Genomic DNA, 16367 nt, shown 5'->3' on the forward strand with positions numbered 1-16367 from the left:
CCCCTTGGTGGGTCACCTCCTGCCTGCGCTGGTCTAGGCAGGGATGCTGGGGGGGACACATGATGGGCCCCATCTCCTCTTGCAGCCGGGACACACACTGACATTCCTGTTCCCAACCCGCACAAGTGACAACGCCCTGGGGTTTTCACCCAAATGCACTGTCAGTTTGGCAGACAGCTGCAATTTTTTGACAGCGATCCACTTTTCAATCAAAAAAACCCCCAAAACCTCAAACAACCCAAGGAAATAAAAAAAAAAACCAAAAAAACGCCCTTTGAGACTCTTGTAGCCCCAATGTCCCCAGGAGGTGCAGCTCGGGCAGCCCATCCAGCTCCACCAGCGCAGGGAAGGGGAGATCCAGGGGTCCCGGCACGGGAGCAGGGGGGCACGGCGGCCCCCAGCCGGTGGGGACATGGGACGAGGATGACACGCAGAGCGAGAATTTCAAGTCCCCGCATCTTGCCATGCCAAACCCTTCCCCGCCTGGTGTCAGCGTTACCTGGGTGCCTGTGTGTTTAGATGCCAATTTTTTACCCTTTTGGCCTGAAAAGCCTGGTCTTAGCAGTGGCTCGTCCCTGCCCACCAGTGGGTACAGGGAAGGGACCGTGCCCCACGGACAGGGGAGCTGGGGAGGGGGGACAGAGGCACTGGCTTGGCTGATAGACATTTGTGCTTCTCATGAACGGATAGCTTCTATGTACCGAAATATTGTTCTTCTATAGCGACACTGAGTGGTTTTTGTCCCCTTTAGGGTTTTATTCACAACGGAGGCTGCTGCTATTTTTATTTTTTTGTATTTGATAATTATTTTTTATAAAAATCTATGAAAAATAAATAATCTTCTCATCCGCCACCTCTTTCGCCTCCTTGCTTCACCCAAAAGGGGGGTCAGGCCAGGGGAGGGAGGTGGTTCAGCAGCTCCCAGCACCCTTGGTCCCACATGCCCTCCTCTGCCCCAAACTACGGACTCTCCCAGCGCTGTCCCAGCCCAGTGGAAGAGCTCCTTTGGGTGTTGGGTTGGGGATACACACACACCTCCAAGGCCCTCCCTGTCCAAGCTGCCACCCAGGCAGCTTTCGCTGTGCCACCAGCCGCGAGGATGCTTTTGCAGATGGTCTCCTGCTGGTTATGCCACAAACTGGTCCATCGCTGATCACTTTTCCTGGCAAGAGAATTAAAACCAAAGACAATCAAAAGAGTTGCTTAAAGATTTGGGGATTTTTTTTTTTTTTAAGCAACCAGCTAGATAAGCTTTGTACATACGGACTGGGAAACACCAAAAAGCCCGGCCCAAAGTGAGTGGCCCTGCAGCCAGCTCCAGCCTCCCCATCGGACAGCCGTGAGCCCAAGGCATCTCCAGTCACTTCAGTGCACTGCTGGCACACAGCCTGATGGGGACCGGGGCAAGCTGGTGCCACAGTACTAGCTGAACTGTCTCCCGCAGACCTCCTCAAATCCTACAAACATCCCGTGTCACCAAGGGGCGACATCCACAGGGCCCTCCTGGGTTAGGGCTTTGCTTTGAAGGTGCCCACAGCTGCCCTGCTCTTCCCACTTGGCCAAATCAGTGTTTCTGGGGCTCTGGAAAATGGGATTTGCAGCATTGGATGAAGCAACCCTGCTGCGACCACAGCCCTGCGTGTCCTTGGCCATACCTGAGCATCCACTCTGGACCAGAGGCACCTGGAGCACCTGAGCCAGGTCTGAAAGTCCCACCAGTCCCCATGCTGGAAGACCATCATGCCAGTGGCACAGGAGGAGGGACAGCACGAGGCTGGGGGTTGGTATCTCCCCTAGGCAGTTTTCCCCTTTGGATTCCGGATTCCCAGTGGCCCCCAGTCAGCCAGGTCTCCCCTAATGCCAGCTATGGAGCCACCGAGCCGCAATGGCCGGTGGTGGCCACAGCTGGTGGCTACATCTGCAATAGGACCAGTCTGCCCTGTGGTCGCTTCCTCAGGCCCACAGGGTGGTTTACTGGGAGGAGCTACTGCTTTTTATAGACTTTGGGGAAAGGGGATTACAGGGTTTTTCTTCTTTCCACTGCTATTTCCACTGCTCAGGTGTTTTGGTGTCCATATAATGGGGTTTTTTTCCCATTTCCTTTTTTAAGACAGTTTCAATTGAGTAAATAAAATGGCCCTGAAAAAAAAAAAAGTCACATTAGTTTGTAAGAACAAGCAAACGTGAACGGCAGCTAACAAAATCCGGGCTGCATTTCTGATGGACCAGTTCTGGGGCCATTTCAAAGCCTCTCCCCACATCAGACAGGGGCAAGATGGTCCCTCAGGGAGCCCCTTTGCTGTTCCGCAGCTCAGCACAGGGTTTGAAAAGGCCAACGCCATGCTAGGAGACCTCTCGCCTTCCTGCGCCACACGCCTCGCCTTGCAAGCGGTGGAGAAGGTGCGTCACGGCTGAGCAAGCGGAAGGATGGAGAGGACTGATAAACACAAGCGTCTGCAGTGGGTCAGGGGCCGGGCGGCTGCTGGATCCTGGGGGGCAACACCAAGGCTATGGAAAGCAATGCAATCCCAAATTTTCTCCTGCAGGGCTGGGATGGAGATGCCCAAAATCAAAGGGGGTGTACTCCTACTGGGAACAGTCAACTCATCCTGAGTGTCCCTCCTCGTTATCTTTGATTTCCCTTGTCCTGTCTTTAAACCCTGCTCCCTCTTCCTCCAGCTATCGCTGATGGCCACATGCTTCCCTTTGCCCTGCACTGGCCTCTCCTCCACTTCTGGGCTTTGCACAGACTCTCTCATCGCTCCCCGGAGGAGGAACAGCATCTCCCGGTGACATCGGATGTCCCCTCTGGGGCAAAGCTCCCCAAATCATGCACTTCCACCAGGGCCAGATTTGCTCCCGTGAAGGACAGCGCATTAAGGAGCTCCACAGCCCCGAGCAGCCAGGACCCCCGTTGTATGTCTTGCATTTAAAACAAAACGAGTAGCTGTCTATGGCAGTAAAGTGAAGAGTTGTTCTCCCATCCCATCCCCTCCCTTCTGCTAAACACCCAGCCTCAAGGCAAGAGACGCCAACCCCAGCGTCCCCAAGATGACGAGGACACACGGTTGAGCAGAGCAGTGGCTCTTTCAGCAACAAAAACTGGATTTGAAAAGCTTTGTCAGCCATTACGACGGAGGAGACCACGCAGTCAGTCATGAAGAAACAGGGCAGCCACCAGGGCCGTGGGGACATGGTGCCTTGTGTGTGGGCTCCAGCAGTGCCACGTCATTCATGCATGTGTTGAAACGCAGAAATCCCTGCTGGTACCTGCTTTCTGAGGGTGAATAGGGACTGTTGGCCAACAGCAACGCTTCCAACATGCACACAACATTACCAAACCCTTCCTAGAAAGCTGCAATTGTGCTGGCGATGCATTCCTTACCGTCCACTTCACCCTCTTTGGGGTGGCTTTCTCCAAACCCACATCGTTTGCAAGCCAGATGGCCCCTGAGAAGATTTTGCTCCGACGAAGTTTTGATGAGCCAGCCGTACTGAGACTTTCTTACACAGCAGCACAGGCTTGCGACTACGTGCCCCGCTGCCACGTGGCCCCTCTCCTCCTTCTCCTCCTCCTCATGTCTCGTTCCACAGCCACGGGTTGTTGTGCAATGAGCCGGTGGCAGCCACAGCACTTAACTGCATGGAAAATAGCAGAAGGAAAGTATCGGGTATATTTTTAGCTTATTTTCCTGCAATTTAGTAGTGGGAAGAGAAAAAAAAAAAATCAAGTTGTTCCATGAGACTTAATGAAGTCTGGTTTCCTATGGATTCGTGTGCTATAGCTCCTAAATCCCCCCTTTCCCGTGTCCTCCCAGGCATCCTGCCTGACCGCCTGCAGTAATCCCCAACTCTCCCCAGGTCTCCCACCCCTCCCCAGGTCTCCCACCCATCTGGCAGGGCGGGCGGCAATACATGCTGGGCTTGGCCAAGGGGCCAGCCCCCACAAGTGCTGATGGCCTGAGCACTAGACACAACACTGCACTGTAAGTGACTTTTAAGGCATCCTTTGCAGCTCTCACGTCTGCTCAGGCACTCACTTTCCCACTGTTTGTAGGACATTAATATTTGTGGTACAGCCAGTCCTTTGTCAAAAGTCCGCCAGATGGACCAGGAAATTCTCAGGTGGTGGTTGACCACCAGATAGCACCATCCCATCCACCTTATATACTAAAAAAACAGACTAAAAGGAGCTTTTTTGGACTCTGCTCCCAAATTCCCAGCGTCCGTGGAGGTTTGCAAAGCAAGGTTGTGTAAATGCAGTCTTCGCCCCAAAACGTGAAGGTGCCTGCATGCATCCGCACCTCCCCGTGCACGGCAGAGCAGGTAGGCGAGGTGAGGCGCAGGACATGGCTCCGGCTGTGCATACCGAGTGGTTCAGGACTTGGCTAACCCAGTGGGCAGACAGGCTAATGCTAAACTTGTGTGAAGACACACCCAAGCTCAAAGGCTGGAAGTGTTTCATCCGCTACCAAAAGATGACATCAACTGGCCCAAAACGATAAACAAACACTACAGTTTGCCAGAGCCACGGATTACTAACAGCTCCGTTTAATAGTCAGTTAAATTATCATCTGGAGTTTTACATAGTGTTACAATGATTTTTTTCTTTTTTTGTTGCTGTTGTTGAAAACCTTTTTTTTTTCTTTTAAGTAATCATCTGGAAGGGTTTTCTGTTTCTTGCCACGTGGCTATCTCACCCTAAAGCACCCTACTTTCAATCTACAGTAGTAAAACGTCACATTAGAGTTTTAATAGAACATCAAGGAACATGAATTGTAGCCATCTTTGTAAAGAAAAGGACCAAAACATCTTTATATGTTAAATAGCTCCACGACAATTAAAAGGTAGGAATGCTATTACAGGGGTACGGGTGCAGCTAAGAAAAGGTAACGACCCAGAGGTTCATCTCAGGTGAATGATCGCTCATTAATTCAGAAATAAAACAAAAAGAGAGGGCAGAGGGGCAAGGGAGGTTGCAGAAATGGATGGAAAACAGTGTCTTCTACAGCTTTCGTGTGGTTGGCAGCATGGGAAGAACCAGGAGTCCAAGAGAGAAAATACTGTGCAGACCCAACCGTAGGACCCCGCGGCAAATGTGGACGGTGTCAGCCCTGCAGGGAAGGGCACATCTGGGCGCTCACCCATGCCTGTTGTGGGGCAGCAAGCCCCACACCCACATCTCACCAAGGCCAGGTCTGCAGCCATGGTGCAACCCCTGCTGCCTCCAGTCTGGGCCCCCATGGCAGGCTGCTGGCATTCGGCTGAGATGGGCTCATGCGTTAGCTGAGGGCAAGAAAATCCAACTTCGGGCAAAATTCTGACTTACAAAGCCAGAACGAGGAAACCAAGAAGGAAGCCTTGACAAAGCCAAGGCCGTCGTGAGAATGGCCCCGCAGACGTGCCGCGCCGGCAGGAGCTGCCGGCACAGTGGGTGCAGGAGCGCTGCGGCGGTCAACCAGGCAGAGCACAGCCCCACCAGCAGACTCCATGACTGTCTGTCATGGGATGGGGATGCCGAGTCCCGTCCACCTGTGCAAGGCTACAGTCTCGGACGGACGGCTTTCCCCTCGCTCTCTGAGGTGGTCCATCTCCCAGCCCACGGGGAAGCTGGGGCCAAGGGAAGAGAGTCCGGGCCAGCCGGCTGATGATACTGTGAGGTTTTGGTTGACCACACAAGGTCTTTGAAATGCGAGTGCAGAAGCAGAACAGAAATACCTGCAGAGCCCCATTGCAAACCTTGAGGCCAGACGAAAAAGTAACCTAGGCAGGTGTGAACGCGTGGGGCATCCAGGGTTTTCCTGGCAGCGTCGCAGCGAGTGGTTGGCAGACGGCACCGCTCCCGTCCCTGCTGCTGCACCTAGCAAGCAATGAAAGAGAGGAGTCTGCCACCCAAAGGAAAGCAGTCTATGTTTCATATAAAGGCCACGTAAGCGGTATTACTTGGCGAGCAACCGGCTTGCATCTGGGCCAGGGCAGCCTTCGTTCAAGCATCCCTCAGGCGCTGAGCGGAGGTGCCCTTTGCCCACCCTCGGGTGGCTGCTCGGCTGGAAGTTAAAAGTTGTCTTAGCGTCCACTGGGAGAAGCAAGAGGATAAAGCAAAGCGTCTTGGCCAAGACTGGCGGTGGCTGAAAGGAAAAGAAGTGACGACTCAGTACGGATCACCTGCCCACGCATACCTGCGCATGGAGGTGGTCTTGCTCTGAGCCCCAAGCCTTCGGCAGCATCGGGCACACCAAAATATACGGAGAAACGTGAGGAAAAAGCCAACGTGATCCAGCAGACTTCCTCCTTGCAAAGAGCAGGCGTTTGCCCGGTGACCCCCGCCAGACACGTTCGTTACAGAAACGACACTGGGATGCCCAGGTAACACTGACTGCTGGTGGCTGCTCCCAGCAGCTCCCCGGTCCATGGCAATGCCTCTGGAGAAGGCATCTGCCCGCGAGAAGGGAAAAGCAAAGCACTGTGTGGTGCTGCAGAAAGATACCGAACTGCTGTTGGGCAAATACCGGGATGCAGCGCTGTCGGCTGTGACCGGCTTGCGGACCACAGCCGCCTCCCTCTCAGCACCACACAAATATTCGAGCCATGACCTTGGCAAGTAGCAGGAGGAATGAGGCAGAAAATCATAAGAGACAGGTTGAAGATTGCTCCTGCCAAGACCGAAAAAATGAAAAGGAAATTTCTCTGCGGAGAGGCATCGTAAAAATCTCACTGTAGGGCTCCTGGCTCGTCCAGATCAAAGGTGCGCTGCTGGCCAGGCTGGGGATGCCTCCTCTGCAAACCAGGCTGGAAGCTGAAGCTAAAAGGAAGCCATTTGCTGCCTCCAGCAGTGTCAGTGGTAACGGGGTTTTGGAGAACAGTTTTCTCTGAACCAAGCCCAGTGTCCCAGGACAACACCAGTTCTCTGGGTTAAAAAAAAAAAAAAAAGAAAAAAAAAATCACCGGTGAGAGCTGCAGAAGTGAGCCTGAACATGGGAAAGCAACATCCCGCAGAAGCCTGCTCGCCACGCCGTGTCACCGAGCCCTCTCTGGAGCCAGGACCTCCGGGACCAGCCTGCACTGCCACGTCGGGGTACGTTACGCGCCGCTCCCCTCGCCACGCGGAGCCTGGGCTACGTCACAGCTACGGGGCGGCTGGCGCAGAAGGCAGCCTCGGCCGTGCCGTCGTGGCTGGGGCTCTCCTGAGCAGCACTTTGACGTTGCTTCGAAGCCTTTATTATGGTGGGTGGAAAAAAAAAAAATGGAAGAGATTTTTAAGTTGACTTCCTAGGAATCTGGTCCCACGAGAAAGCTCATGACATCCAGCTGACCACCGGCACTGAGGCCACGCTGCCTTCGCTCTGGAGGACTCTGCATCTTGGAGCAGGCGTGGGCTTGGCCATGACAGAACCCGAGGAGATGGGCTCACCAACGTCCCTCTCCGCTCACCACCGCCGGTGACACCACGCCAGCCCTGCCCCGCAACGCACCACTCGGCCAGGTCTCACCCAGACCTCACGCTTCGCAATCACAAAAAAACCTGCCCCAGCCCTCTTGGCTGCTCGGTGGCTGTTCTGCTCAGCCGTAACCATTAGCACCTCAACCTGACCTGCGTGCCCTGCCTCCGTTTTCCCAACTCTGCACCACCAGCCCTCCCTTCCTGGCTGTGTCACCACGTGTCTCCCCTCACCGGTGTCCCCCACCCTCGGGGACAGTCCCCGCAGCCAGGGCAGAGATGGGGCAGGAGGAGAGGGCCGTGCCCTCCCAACCCGCCCTCTCCGCCGGTGCTGAGGAACCTCTTGGCAAAATGAATAAAACAAAACCAAGAAAACTGGGTCCCACAAGACTTCTAACTAGAAAGGCTTTTGGCCAAGTCAAAGAAGAAACTAATACTCAGTCAGTCCCGCGCAGAGCAGCCGATTTCGCTCCCCGGTCCATTTTTTGCCTCCAGAAACATCAGCGACACCCTCCCCTCCGTGGGTCCACGTCCAAAACCCTCACAAACGCCCGTGGGAAGGCCAGCGTGAGAGCGGGTGCCCGCAACCCTCAGTAGTCCTTGTCACCATAGTCGTTGTACAGGACGCTCAGCGTCTGCTCCTCGCACGTCTTCTTGAGGTCCCGGCCGAGCTCCGACCAGTCGAGCCCGTAGGGTTTGATCTCGCTGTAGCGGCACGCGAGGTACTTGAGGGACGAGCGCTGGAGGCTGATCTTGGGCTCTTGCAGGAGGCCGTTGCACCAGCTGCTGAGGTCTCCCAGCTGCGAGAGGATGAGGCCGGCTTTCCTGCAGCGAGGGCAGGCGGGGGGAGATGCCGGGGCGGGGAATGGACGGCGAGGGGGTGGCGTGGGTGATGGAGACACCACGGGGAGATGGCGGGAAGGGCAGGAGGGGCGTATGAGGAGAGAAAAGCAAAGACGGTTAAGGACGCGGTGGGAGCTCCTGGGTGGAGAAGAGACGACGAGAGAGGCGGGCAGCGAGGAGAGCGGAGGAGCAGAGCCCGGCCCCGCTGGAAGCAGGAGGGACGGTGGGGCTGGGGACACACACCGGCCCTGTGGCAGCGTGTGCAAGTCTAAATGCACGCAGGAGCAGCCCCTGCCCGGGTCAGAGGTGCCCACATCACCATGGCGGTGCTGGAGCTGCTGCACTGGTCTCGGGACTCGCCTTACGCTTTCCTGCCATGTCCCCCCTTCTGCTTCCACCCTGTACCGTCCCCACAACACGGCCAGGTTTGCTGAGGGTTTCGTGAGGGGACAGTCACGGGGGTAGATGTGGAACCCCCAACACCCCTTGGGACGGACGTCATCAATGACTCAAACGGCATCACCAGTCACTGCTGCAGCTACTGGACCCCAAATATAACAGGATGGGAAAGTAGGAACCAACAGCACTGCAGGCAGTGGGCAGAAATGCTAGACGGTGTCAGGCATGACACGTGTGGCCAGCCCGGGGCAGTGTCACCATCTGCGTCCTCTCCATGAAGCGCACGTGTTGCATGTCTGGGAACTGTGGTGGTCACTCATGGCTTGGTGTAGGACACCTCCAGCGACATGGCAGGAAGGGCACGGAAAAGGCGGGCACGCCGGGACCATCGCTCCCTTGCCATCACGTGGCTGACGGGGACGTGATGGAGAAGAAACGCACAGTACTGGGAACCAGCATGCCGGGACACCGCTGAGCATGAAGGGGATTTAGGAAAAAATCCACTCAAAATATCATGTCTGGCTTGTGGGGGTCTGTATGGAACGCTTGAAGATGAGATTAAAATTATGATCCTCCTAAGATGCAGTATCACAAGATATAAGTACAATGAATGACATGTACACGTACTCCTAGTACATGACTAGTAATGTTTACTAACAGTTTAGGAAACGTGTCTCACAAGACAGCATGCAAACTTGAAGGAATATATATGATATGTACATGTATATAAAATATACTGAGGCATACAACATAGGCTTGATCCAAAAACCTTTGAGAGAGCAGAAGATGTGGTGGAGCTCTCCAGTTCTTTGCATGTACATTTTGCATTTTCCACTTGCAGGGAGGAAAACAAGCACCCCCCTGGGCAACACAGCCTAGGTGTGGGCTTGTTCTGGTAGCAAGAAAGTGCTAAATTACCAACCGCTCGTGTTGGATGAGATGTTGGAAGAGCACAGAGGATTCTGGCCAAATAGGACCTAAATTGTGTTCTCCTCTTCTCAAGTTTTTCCTCTTAAAATTGTGCTTCTAATGCTTTTATGAAGAAAAACAGTTTGTTCAGATAAAACACATTATGTTCATTTTAAACTTGTCTAGAACTTTGGGTGATCTCCAGGGAATCTGGTGAACATGCAGGTAATGGATTCAGATGAAGCGGCTTGCAGGTGAGTATCGCATGTGCCTGGAAACCCAGACAAAAGTTTAAGCATCTCAAGAGCCGGGATAAGTTTCCTAGCCAGCTTCAAGGGCAGCTGGTGGGTTGGTATAGACATGGAAGAGATGATACAACCCCTTGGCAGCTGTAAGTCAGCGTCTCTGTTCAGCACAGAGCAGGCAGCAGAGGCACAAATCGTGATGCTGGGGGAAAAACCCTCTCTCTCACATTCTCACTTGGACAAGCAGGGGCTGTGTGTGGAGCACATGGCTGTGCTGTGGCTGGTTTAAGAGCTCAAGGGTACGTGTACCGACCATGGAGGAACATCTGCAGCCCCACCACACCTTCCTCCAGGCCAGGTGCACCATAAGAGAGCTGCTTGGAGAGGAATTAATTTACCCCAGGCCCATCCAGAGCCAACGTTGGCTTTCCTGGAGATTAAACCCTCCAGAGGTCCATCATGGAGGTGGCTGCAGCTCCAAGGGGCCAGTCTGGAGCCACAGAGAGGTTGTCCAGCTCCACAGCCATGCGACACCTGCAGCCCCGGGGCTCACTTCCAGAGCACAGCAGAGAGGTGAAGGTGCTTAGCATGGTGCTGACTCTGGAGGTAGCCGCCCAAGCTGGCCAGGTCTTCCAGCCGTGAGAAGGTAGCAGACCTCTCGCTCGTCTTGGTCCCTGCATCTGGACACCTAGGGAGGTGCCGCGGCTGCCTCCTCCTCCAGCGTCACAGGTACCCTAACAGGAACATTGAATATGATCCCACAGGTTTTGGCTCAAAGCCCATAGGCATCACCAGCCTTTGCGTCAAACCTTACTTTCACTTATTACTTGCTAGAAAACGACTTGCCTTCTCCTCCGTTTCTCGTCCTTAGGCAAAGCCCAGGGCTCTCTGCAGCCCTTCTGAGACCTGGAGGGAGCGACGCGCTTTCGTAAGCCCAGAGAAGTTACCTGCACGCACCCTCGCTTCCTTCGGTCCGGTGGCCAGCGTTGCCGGGAAGGGAGGCGAGCGCGCCCCAAGCGAGCAGAGCCAGAAGGCGGCACGGAGGAGGAGGGACATGGTAGACTCAGTCACGTGGGTCCACATCCAGGACTTCAAAGGAGCATCAGCAACAGTCAAACAAACACTCTGTCTGCTGGCTAAATAATGTCATCTGCAAGTGATTTGTCCTGTCACCACCAGTCTGGATGCTTCGCCCTCGCAGACGATCAAACGGGAGGTCTGCTTTCCAAGATTTGTCATCACCAGAACCCACTGCAGCTGCCTAAATGCCTCTTTCCAAGTAGTGCGAGCTGCAAACACTTCATCAGCAACTTGCGTCATCCCATCCAGCATTTCCAGAGGGTGGAATTAATGCTCTGGCTCATAGATTCACGCAGCAAGTGGTAACTTGGCAATTTGGTGGCATTTCTGGCGGCTCCATGCCAACATACCTCTGTCTCACGGAGCTCAAGGAGGCAGTTTCCACCCCATGTTCTGGCTGGTCCTTGGCCTCCTCGCTGCGGCAGCAAGCGGCGACGGCAATGCCCAGCCTCGGCAACGGCAGTGGCTGTGTGACGACTCCAGTCTGTCACTCAGGGAATTTTATGTGCTCCTCACGCAAACCATCGCAACAGATGTCAGATGGTCTGTGCGAACCGGGGCTGGATTTCACATCTGGAAATGGAGACAGAGCGGCATCGCCGCATCTGGGCTCGAGATGAAGATGACATGTTAAGTCCAAGCCTGCCGGTCCCAACTGGTGTCGTGGGAATGAAGCAGCTCTGGGCAGAGGAGCTGGTGGGAGCCTCAGCCTTAAGAAGCCTCCGTGCACTGGGATGTCGCTACTGAGCTTTGAGGCAACTGCCTCAAAGAGTTCAAATGTCTTAGAACAAAAATGGGAAAAGGGGAAAGAGGAGAGACTGCAGCTTTGCCCCAGGGAGCGGAGGATGCTTTGGGTGCTTCCCACCAAAGCTGAACTAGGAGACAGGCTTAAGAGACACTAAATGCAGTACAGCCACCTGTCTGTCTGTGCTGAGTTTTTCTAACGTCCTAGCAGAGATTTGGAGGACAGAGAAGGTACAAGGAGCACATCCCATCCTCTGCTAGAAATCCACAGCGATCCCCTGGAGAAGCGGGGCTGGAAGACAGCTAGTGGTGAGCCTGGCAAGAGGAGGTGTGCAGCGAGGGGGTAAGGTGGAGGCCCTGCATTTCATAGACAGGAGCCGTTGCTGACGCACATTTGAAGTAATCCTGATTTCCGGATGGGCTCAAGGCTCCGGTTCTTTGGAGGCCAGATGCTATGAAACATCATTACAGCCCACACAATCTCCCAGCCCAGCTTGCCTAACTGACTGGAAACATCCACGTTACTGGGAAACTACGCAGACAAAAGCAGACGTTGAAGGACATGGGGAGAAGGGAACATCTGGCTGCTTCCTCAAGCCCAGGGCACGAGGCACCCCATCCCCAGGCAGCTGGAGGGGTTGCAGTGACCTGGAGGAGCCCAAGGAGAGTATGCTCACTGAGGCATGGAGGAACTGTTTCAGCCAGGAAGGGCTCAGAGCAACCCCCTCTAAAATGTGCCATGGTAGCTCAGCACCACCTCGGGCACCAAAAAACACTCATGTCCCTGAGATGATCCCACATGACCACAGACATCAAAAGGGAGAGAACACATGCAATTCAGACCCAAGGTCAACCTACTGCCTGGTTTGGACCACAAATGACACTGAGTTCAACACACAGAGATGCATTCAATTCAAGCCAAAACCCAGGAAAATGAGGAAAGCCAAGTCTGACCTTGGAATGGCCCAGCACATGTATGTGTGTTTGCACGCACCTCATCCAAGCTCTTCTGTGTCAACTTCTCCAGCAAGCTTGAAGGTATAACCACCTCCTCACACCTTCTTCCCACCATCAGTGCCCAGGGCTCTTCTCTAAAAACACACTCCGACCACACTCCCTCCCCTTCTCACCTGCAACAACCACCATTCCTCAAAGGCGCGCTATTTTTCCAAGCCCTTCTACCTTTTAGCCTGTGGCAGCAGCTATTGAGAGAAAAAGAGAATCCCACCCCTTGGCACCCTGCGAGGCATGAGCGGACTAGGCAAATTCCAGAGACAGTATAGGGCTGGTGGGATGGGCAAGGATGATGGGTTGACAACGGCCTACCACCTTCCACCTTGTCTTATGTTTATGGTCCTTCAAAGGAGATGGCTGGACCCCAAACATATGCTCAGCACCCAGCAAAACAGGAACCCCACTGTGAGACTCTAAACTCTATCATCAAATAAATTCATGAGATTTGCCAGAGAGCCACCTTCCTGGTGACCAACATCTTCGAGGGATAAGCATGTTGGTGGGCAGGCCTGCCTGCCTAGCCAACCCAGCTCCTGAGCCTACCTGGGTCCCAGCTCATCTTCACAGCGCCACGTGAACTCCCCAAAGCTCTCGTAGTGCTGGTTGTAGTGGTAAAGGACTCGGTGCAGGCTGGGGGAACCCAGGTCCAGCAGAGTATTGTAGGCTGTTTGCTGCTCCTTGCCGCTGGTATAGCCGTTGAAGAGGTTGTAGATCTTGTCAGCTATTTCTGGGCAGGACAACAGGGTGTATTCAGTGGGGTGCAAGGAAAAGCATGAATAAAGCCCACCAGGCTAAAGCTCAGCTCTAGAGAAACCAAGACCAGAGCCAAGATTTTTCCCCTGAGTTATGATTTATGTCATATCAAGACAAGGTCCCAATGGAGGAGCAACGGAGCAGATGGCATTCCCCAGATTCCGTCCGGGTTAGGTTCCTATAGTTTGGTCCCATTAGGAAAAGAAACAGGTGGTGTCATCAGGTACTATTAGTGAAATATCATTTATTTACGAGAAGGCACACAACTGGGGTTTCTTGAACCACCTATGCTATCAGTTGCTTTCTGGACAGGACAGGCAGGTCTTCTTGGCTATTTTGGTATGTCCTGAGTACTTGCCCCTCCACCCATCCTCCCACCAGCACAGAGTGCCTCTGTGTGTGTTTGCGGAGAGGATGTGCCTCCCGCTGTCCTTCACACCAACCCTTGATACCACATGGCAGCACCCGGGCCACCATGGGTGAAGAAAACGTTACAGCCAGGTCAGGAGATGTGTGCGGGGACATGCTGGAAGGGGACATGCTGGCTGCAAGCATCACAGTCTAGCAGCTGGCTCCATCTCACCTTGAGCTTTCACATCGTCTACCACGGGACAGGGGGTTTTGACCATCACATCACTGGACCTGGAGCGTCTCCCTGTGTTGTCAACTCCCCAGAGCGTGAACCTGGCCGAGAAGGAAAAAGGTGAAGCTCTGGACTCCCAAATCCTCACGCAAACACAGGCAGCATCAAGCAGGAGCACTGCGCTCAGGGCAACGGCACTGCCACGGGCACGGCACGAGGGAGGCAACTCACACGTAGGTGGTGTCGGGCTCCAGGCAGCGAACGATGAGGGAGATGGTGGAGGAGAGCCTGTCGGGCACTTGGGCCGGCATGGCGCAGGGTGACTTGGCTCCAGAGATGATGTCATCCACGAAGCTCAGCACCGTCTCTAGGGAGAGAGGGGAGGACACACGGCGGATGATGACACGGAGAGCCGCTGAGGGCTGGGGCCGTGTGGGACCAAGGTTCATGCGTGAGGATGGTACAGCGGTGGACCCGTTGCTTTTCCAGCAAGGCTTATCACCATGGCGCGGGGCCACCACTTCTGCGGCACGGCGGGCAGGGGAGGGGCTAATTTCTCTTCCACAGGATAAGGGATATGCTGCAGCAAAGAGGGAGACAAAGGCTCTCCTCCAACATCTCCATCCCACCCTCGCCAGAAAGAATCAGTGGAGCCCCCACTCACCGGTCTCCACCTTGGAGTGGTCCATCCTATCGGTGACTTTCTCTTGACGGAGGAGGTAGTCGACAATCTGCACCCCGATGGGGGGCTCCGAGTGCCCCCACTCCAGCACCACCAGCGTGCTGCTGGGCTCGTGAACGGTGGAGAGCCGCAGGCTGGGGGGCAATGCCGGCCGGTCAGCATCTCAGGAGGGCAAGGTCTGCTGGCCACCCCCGCTGCCCACCCATGCTCGCCCTCGCCCGTGTCTATCACCACCTTGCAGCTCCTCTGCGCCACAAGAAGGCAGCAAAACTGCCAGGCTGAAGCACACAGTGTGGGAGAGATGCTGAGGACAACCTCTCCGGCCAGTCCCCAAGGCTGGTGCAGAAGGCAGCGTGAGCATGTCCTGCCCATGGCTGCTAGTGCCACTTGCTCTGCTGTGCAGACCACACGCAAATGCCCCCGAAATGAGCTGTTTTCGGTAAGGCAGTATGTAGAGACTAGTTCTGCATTACTCTCTCACAGCAAAAGGGCTTCAAATCCATTAATCCATGGGAGAGAACAAGCTCAGGAGAGAAGCAACTCCCCCTTTCCTACCCCTCCAGGCTCTGGGCATGCTGGTCCAAAGGGGCTGAAATCCTTCCCTGGGGTTGCTCTACCAGGATGGTCCAAAAACAGCTCCCCAGTCCTCAGCTGAATTTAGAAAAGACACTACATCTTTGCAACCTCTGCCAGATTTACAGGTCCCCCATCCGCTTTCAAACTTGCCCCACAAAGGCACCCCAGCCCCACCACCTCCTGCCACCGCGTCGTTGGCTATCGCTGCCTCCTCCTAGGCCCATCACACCAAGAGGCTAGGCTGGGCATGCGTGGAGACCTACGTGGGGTGCGGGAGAGGTGCGCAGGTGGGCAGCCCGTCAGCCCCGAAGGCACTGGAGTCACAGCGGCACCAGTCCTCGATGACATCCCCGCTGCCCGAGCACCACAGCGAGCTCATGGTGGCCTCCTGCAAGAGCTGGGAGAGAGGAGAAGGAGGTGAGCACCAGGCAGGTGAGCTCCCATCCCACTGCCACTCGTCAGCACTCATGCATTTCCCAGTGAGGGAAGCCAAAATGGTTCAGCACATCAGTCCATCCACCCAGGGGAGCAGGGCCGGCCAACAGGCAAGGGCTGCCATGGCTTGACATGATGCTACCAGGGCAAGCTGCCTGCAGAGACAACCCTGATGCTGTCCTACCCCGCCGCCCTGTGCCCACCGCACCACCCCCAGCCAGCAGCTCCTCACCCGTTGGGTCTGGTTGTTGGTGACCAGCTCGTAGATGGGGGCCGCTTTGGTGACCTCCAGCAGGATGGGCTCGGCCGGCGCGTCAGGACCAGAGGTGACGTGGCAGAGCGGGCAGGAGGAGGGGCAGCGCCCGCGGCTCTGGCACTCCATCCGCACGCCGGCCGCCATGCGCTTGGTGCCAGACTCGGAGAGGCTGGCGATGTACTCGGGGAAGGTGAGCACCTTGGGGTCCCGCTCGCGCTCCTCCGACTCATCCGAGGGGGAGTTGCCTGAGGACGGGGGAGAAGAGGGGCACCAGGGTGGGCTCCAAGCCATTGACAAGAAGGCTAGATCCCCGCCTTCTGCCCAGGAGAGAGCCAGTGGTGCGCAGAGACCCCCCTGTATCCTTCAGAGCTTCCCACTTCTCTGCAGGGATGAAATGCTCTCTGGTCTTC

General features: G+C 55.2%; 1 protein-coding gene across 1 annotated transcript in view; it reads right to left on the bottom strand.

Annotated features, from left to right (window-relative positions):
- Positions 1-8028: 8028 nt before the first annotated feature.
- The window catches only part of ASTN1 (astrotactin 1), a gene marked incomplete at its 3' end in the record, with an annotated part of 51701 nt that continues 43362 nt past the window's right edge, over positions 8029-16367 (bottom strand). Inside the window, exons 17-23 of the mRNA XM_082002970.1 lie at positions 15934-16202; positions 15530-15663; positions 14673-14824; positions 14240-14375; positions 14009-14109; positions 13216-13399; positions 8029-8263 (exon numbers count right to left, since the gene is read on the bottom strand). Coding sequence (XP_081859096.1) covers positions 8029-8263; positions 13216-13399; positions 14009-14109; positions 14240-14375; positions 14673-14824; positions 15530-15663; positions 15934-16202 — 1211 coding nt within the window. The remainder of the gene's footprint in view (positions 8264-13215; positions 13400-14008; positions 14110-14239; positions 14376-14672; positions 14825-15529; positions 15664-15933; positions 16203-16367) is intronic.

This window comes from Phaethon aethereus (genome assembly GCF_964289735.1).
Source record: "Phaethon aethereus genome assembly, chromosome: 8".
Lineage (NCBI taxonomy): Eukaryota > Metazoa > Chordata > Aves > Phaethontiformes > Phaethontidae > Phaethon > Phaethon aethereus.